The sequence below is a fragment of the Acanthisitta chloris genome, unplaced genomic scaffold (assembly GCF_000695815.1).
Source record: "Acanthisitta chloris isolate BGI_N310 unplaced genomic scaffold, ASM69581v1 scaffold12258, whole genome shotgun sequence".
Taxonomy (NCBI): domain Eukaryota; kingdom Metazoa; phylum Chordata; class Aves; order Passeriformes; family Acanthisittidae; genus Acanthisitta; species Acanthisitta chloris.
This window is the reverse complement of record NW_008686510.1, coordinates 20,891-26,600: the sequence shown is the minus strand read 5'-3', so window position 1 is coordinate 26,600 and position 5,710 is coordinate 20,891. Positions and strand designations below refer to the sequence as shown.

Below are 5,710 nucleotides of genomic sequence, written 5' to 3'. Positions count from 1 at the left end.
TTATCACAGATTGGGAGGCAGATGAAATCACTGCCTTTGGATACCACAGCTCTCTAGAATGCCCTGTTCATCCAAGGGATTGTTTTTATAAGCACAATTAACAGAAGCAATAAGTTTGTATCCCCATAAACAGATTTTTTACTACTTCAGGCCCTCTTCTGTGCAGTCTGCAGCCTCTAGGAAATACAGGCAGCACAACTCAGAGGGAAAATGTGCTGACACATGGGCTGACAGCTCTTCACCTCATGGTACGGCTCATGTAGCACTTGCCACCATCAAAAAAAGAGAGGAAAGTTAAGATGTTGGTAAAAGACATCTGCATTATTATGCCTCGGGGCTTACTTCCCTTAAATTCATGTTAGAAATTAAACTAGAATCTTGCAAAACCTGGATATTTCCAAAACCTGACATTTAGGTAACCAAACCACCCTCTGTCCTTGGCTGCAATCTACCTGTACCCAGGGATTTCACTCTCTTTGAATCTGAATGTCTTTTAAGCATATTGACATCTATTGGGTTGTACTAAGTGGTGAATAGAAGAAAATGAGAAGGATCCTGTCTGCTGTGTGTAAGTGTTGGGGCTATCCTGGTAAAGCAAACACGAGAGCAGGCTGAGCTTCAGCACACCTGTGTTACCCAAAGCTCAGCATTGAAGAGGAGGGAGGGTGGAGAAAAGGGCATTTCTAGCAAAAGTTGGGAATATTGACATCTATTGGGTTGTACTAAGTGGTGAATAGAAGAAAATGAGAAGGATCCTGTCTGCTGTGTGTAAGTGTTGGGGCTATCCTGGTAAAGCAAACACGAGAGCAGGCTGAGCTTCAGCACACCTGTGTTACCCAAAGCTCAGCATTGAAGAGGAGGGAGGGTGGAGAAAAGGGCATTTCTAGCAAAAGTTGGGAATTCACAGCCCTTACAGCATTGCTTTGGTACTCAGTAAAACAGAAAGGAAACTATTATAGCTATTTGTATCCCTTCCATAACAGGGGAAAACAACCCTCCTATTGCTAAGTGACAGGCTGAGTCAAACACTTCCTCTTTAATGAAAACTTTATTAGATCTCAGCATGGCTGCGATTTTGGTAATTGCTTTTAGAGAGTTTTATGAGTTTTAGAGCTAGAATTTAATGTCATTGTCTTTTGAATTTAATCCTACTCGAATTACATTTAATTTGATTGTGCCATGGTGCTTACTTGCATATAAGTATCTCCCCATTTTGCTACTTCTTCACCCCTTTGCAAGTGAGACACTCCACCTTCCCTGGGGTGATCCCCCCTTCTCTCCTATAAATACCTTCCCTCTCTCAGCATGGAGTTTGACAGGGGATGATGATAGATGGAGTCTGGAATAAAAAATATGAGGGTGTTATCCTCCAGGCTGCTACACTGAAATAGTAATAAAGAAACACTGCAAGAGAGAAAATACAATTAGTAAAATGTAGATGATGGATTGTGGTTTTTGACTGGATTCCACGTTAGAGAATAGGAAAGGACTAGGTGGATGTCTCTCAGCCAAAGTTTTTAGTTACAGTTCAGTACCCCAAGATCTTGGTGGTTCAGGTCTAGGCAGGGACAACCTATGGGCAGTGGCAGAGGAGTGGGTCACTCCATGATGTTCCCTCCACATCTAGTGGTTCTGCATTTTTGCTTTGAAGTCATTGCATTAAGTATCCTCACGCATCACTGGAAAAAGTCTGAACGAAAAGAAAATATCGTTTCGTTCCACTCCTAAAATGAGCTTGCATTAAAAGTTGAACTGCTTTCTAGTCCCCTGAAGCCTGAGCCACAGTTACAGCAAAGTCTAAAGAGACTAAACAACATGGACTGTGAAATCCCCTTTCCAGCTTCTGGTTTTCAATCCACTGTTCTTCTATTTTCTTCTTTTCTAGCCACTGCAGCACAATGGGCAAAAATCTGTGACTCCCAGGGCTGCAGTGGATGTAAAGACCTCAGGTCCTGGGCTGGGATGATGGAAACCTCCATAAAATAGAAATAATCATGAAAAACTGGGGAAGAGCAGGTTTTTTAGCTGGCAAGGCACTTCACCTCTGGCTAACCTGCCTTGCTGTTCTTCAGAGAAGGAGGGAAGCACAGGGGAGGGATGTGATGTGCAAGGACAGCTCAAAGGTGTACATGCCCTTAATGGGGGAGATAACAAACTAGCCAGGACCTATGGAAATGGTAACACCATCCACAACAGTGTCCAGCTTTCAGCACCAGCTAGGAGCAAGTTTCTCCCTCCCCTTTCTCCCTTGTAAACAGGATTCTGCATGAAGATGTTTTACATCAAATGTATAAAGTATGGAGGCCCCATCAAGAAGGGAGAGAAAATCAGTGTCCTGCTGCCCATGCAATGGGTCAGCTGAGGAATTACATCCCATGTCCATATCCAGAACTGTGACTTATCACATCCTAGTCCCAGCCTGTAAGCAGGAGGCTGCACATCAGGGGCAAAACCTCCAGCCCCAACTTGTGTATTCATTAAATTGCTTAGGCATAGGTAGTCACTCCAGTACAGTGGAAGCCACTAAGCCTCAAAGAGTTGTTCTACCTCAAAAATAACCATGAACAAAATACTGGTGATTATCTGAACAACAGCAGACTCAGAGGAAGGTATAACACCTGTTTTAAAGCTATTCCTATATCCTGCACATCACTGCCCTATGGATGAGGGCTGAAGCAGTGGGGCAAAGGAGGGTGGGAGAGGGTGAGTCCTTGGTGCTCAACAGCCCTGCAGTGAGTCCTGCTGCAGTGCTCTCCTCTTGGACTTCTCTGCTCTCTTTGCAGCCAAAAATGAAGATTTCTTCAATAAGCCAGAAATTTCACTTGTGCCTGAACACACAGAAAATCACGTTATTAAAGGGCTGCTTCACTACAAATGGCTTTAAATTTCTTTAGTGCTGCCATAGAATTTGGGCTGGGCTCTGCTTTTTTTAGGGCAGCTGGGGAGAAAAAAACACCCTGTATACAGCTGAAACCCATATCTTCCCTGGGGGCCATCAGCAAAACCATAAAACAACATTGATGAAGTAACTCATTCCTTTTCCCCAGGCTCCTGCCTCAGGATTGCTTTGGCACACCCAAGTTTCTTTTTGTCCAAGTGAGGCATTTCTTTCCATTAGTAAATCAGCTGAAGACTTTCCTGGGACAACAAGCTTTTGTTAACAGGACAGGGCTTCTCAGGCCAAGGCTGCCAGCATGCTACTGGGAGTGTCAAGGGCTAAAGTGCTGGACAAGTGCTGCAGGCTCACAATTCCAGTGCAGCTCCAGCCCTAGAGAAGCAGGGAAGCTGCTTCAGTGTGGACTCTGTATGTCCTGACAGCAGGTTTGTTTCTTCTAAGAAACTACAGAAAGATATTTGCTGTATCTGTGAGAGGTGCATAACCTGCTGTGTCCTATTCACCTTCCCCAGGAACCACTTTCATTTGGCTACAAATCAAAAATCAGCACATCCATATAAATATCAGCCCTACTGCAAGGGCAGATAGTGAGCAGATAGTGAAGGCAAGTTGATACAACCGAGTTTGTTGTGAACAAAAACACTTTTCTTTATACTGAAGGGAGAAATATTTCAGCAAATGTCCCCAGTGTTCTCCACTTCTGACTGATTTTTTCTAATGTTTGTCATGGAATTGGTTGCCTATAGGAAAGAAGGACTCCCACCTAAGTTTCTCTTGGTTAAAATCCCAGGTTCTAACCCAGTTCTCAACTTATATTTGAAAAGGGAAGATCCCAATCAAGCTCCTACATCTCTGTGCAAACCTGCAGAGTGGCTTCACAAACCTCTTCAGGGAGCTGTTATTTATTCAGAGTTTTTCCAGCAGTGCAGGGATGTTGGATGCTCCTGCATAAAACCCTTCCAGTTTTACCTGGGGCTATCACCCAGTAGCAAAGGACAACAAATATACATCACTTTCTATTTCAGGTTACAGAGCAGTTGGGGCAAACAGTGTAAGTAAATCCAGCTTTATCTTTTTGGTGTACTGAAGAAATAACTGGAAGGGAATAGAGGAAGGGAAAGTACAATTTGTAGCTGACTCTGGGAGGGAATAAAGAGCTGGTAAAATATATAGTTCTAGAAATACTTAAGGCAAGGGGAAGAGGTGCTGGGGGAAGTAACAGGGACAATTAGGATTTTGAGGAAAGAGCTAGCAAGCTCAGTCATGCAGAGTTGCTTCATTTCTGCACCAGTTCTGCAGTGATTCCTTTCCTTCTATCCCTTTTATTTTAAAAATTTCTATCACAAGGTTCCAGATTAACTATCTAAAGCTGCAACACAAATGGTGTGAGGAGGTGTCCCTGCCCAGGGCAAGGGGTTGGGATTTGATGATCTGTAAGGTCCATTCCAACCCTTAAATTCTATGATTCTATGAAATCTACACTCTCTGAGCCTTAAAGGACTTTTGGAGAATTCAGCCCAAGCTTTGTCCTCCCAAGCAAAAAGATATTCTGTGTTTCTCAATCCTCCTTATTGAAACCTGCTTATCTCAGGCTTAGCAGGCATGTTTGTTAATAAAGGCAAAATAAATTGAGGATGGAGCCTTCAAACAGAACAGTCCATTAGCACAACTTCAGCTGCTTCTTCAGCTCATACTTGGCAAAGAAAGGCAGGATACTCACATCTCCCAGCCCAATAGCTGTTTAAACCTTTTGGCTGGTCAGCGAGCGCAACCTGCTGATATCCCACCGAAACTACAATCTCAGCCGGGTACACAAGGCTTACTTAATCTTTGGGGCAAAATTCCTCTAATTCCAACGATCAGGAGCCCAAATAAATAGCCAGGACAATTTGTTTGGCATAGAGCTCACTGGATTTTCACCACACAAAAGCTAATGGCACAAGGAAATTCTTCTACAGTCCATTCTTGAAACATATTTAATTTTATAATGATTAGCACAAATAATTTTCTTCAGAGAAACAGCTCTTAGGGATATTTAATAGCCTATTGCCTGCAGCTCAGCTGGGAGGTGAGTCCTTAGCATTGACTTGTTCCCACATGGAACATTCAAGATAAGCCAAGAAGGACCAAGCCAAAGATAAGATATACATAGGAAGAAGATTTACTTTTGTGACCACCTGCTAACAAACCTGGCAAGCCTACACTTATGATATTGCAAAATTACCAAGCAATAAGATGCACAGAATTCTTTTATCCAGTTCACTGGGGAGCAGCTCTGCAGAGGTTGCAAAGAGGAAGGACTTCATGGACCATCAGTTTTTGGACGTTTGTCAAATCCTACCAAGCTGAAATGCACGTAAAGGAAGTGATGGAGAAACCAGTCCTCTCTTGTGGACAAGCAAATTGGGGTGGCAGCATGGCTGGAAAGAAACCACAGGGATTGGTGTGGGGGTGGATTTGCTCTGGCTCAGGGTTTGGCCCTGATGTTTCTGCTCAAAGGCCTCATTACCATTGCCAGGCTTGTTTCACAGTCTTCTGACCTTTTTCCTCAAAAAATCTTAGTCCTTTATTCTACCATTCAACTTTTCTGATAAAGAGATCATGTTAAGGTAATTAATATGTTAAGAGGGACTAGACCAATGTTTGCATGATTTATGGACATGTGCACGGCAGGGACCATCCAAAAGCCCTTGGTAACCAGCAATATACCCTCCTGAAACACAGCCTAATTTATACAGCAAACTTAGGGTATCTTGGAAAGGCTGAATAGTAAAGGAGGAATTTCTCCTGGACAGCATCAGGCTTTGCTCCTTC

The 5,710-nt window shown here is 43.3% G+C and overlaps 1 protein-coding gene across 1 annotated transcript; it reads left to right on the top strand.

Annotated features, from left to right (window-relative positions):
- Positions 1 to 2,258: 2,258 nt before the first annotated feature.
- LOC103807449 (leukocyte cell-derived chemotaxin-2-like) lies at positions 2,259 to 2,425 on the top strand (the record flags this gene model as incomplete). Its single annotated transcript, XM_009080175.1, is given in 1 exon segment — positions 2,259 to 2,425. A coding segment is annotated over 1 exon segment (167 nt), but the record flags the coding sequence as incomplete, so codon positions are not given.
- Between the last annotated feature and the right edge of the window lie 3,285 nt (positions 2,426 to 5,710).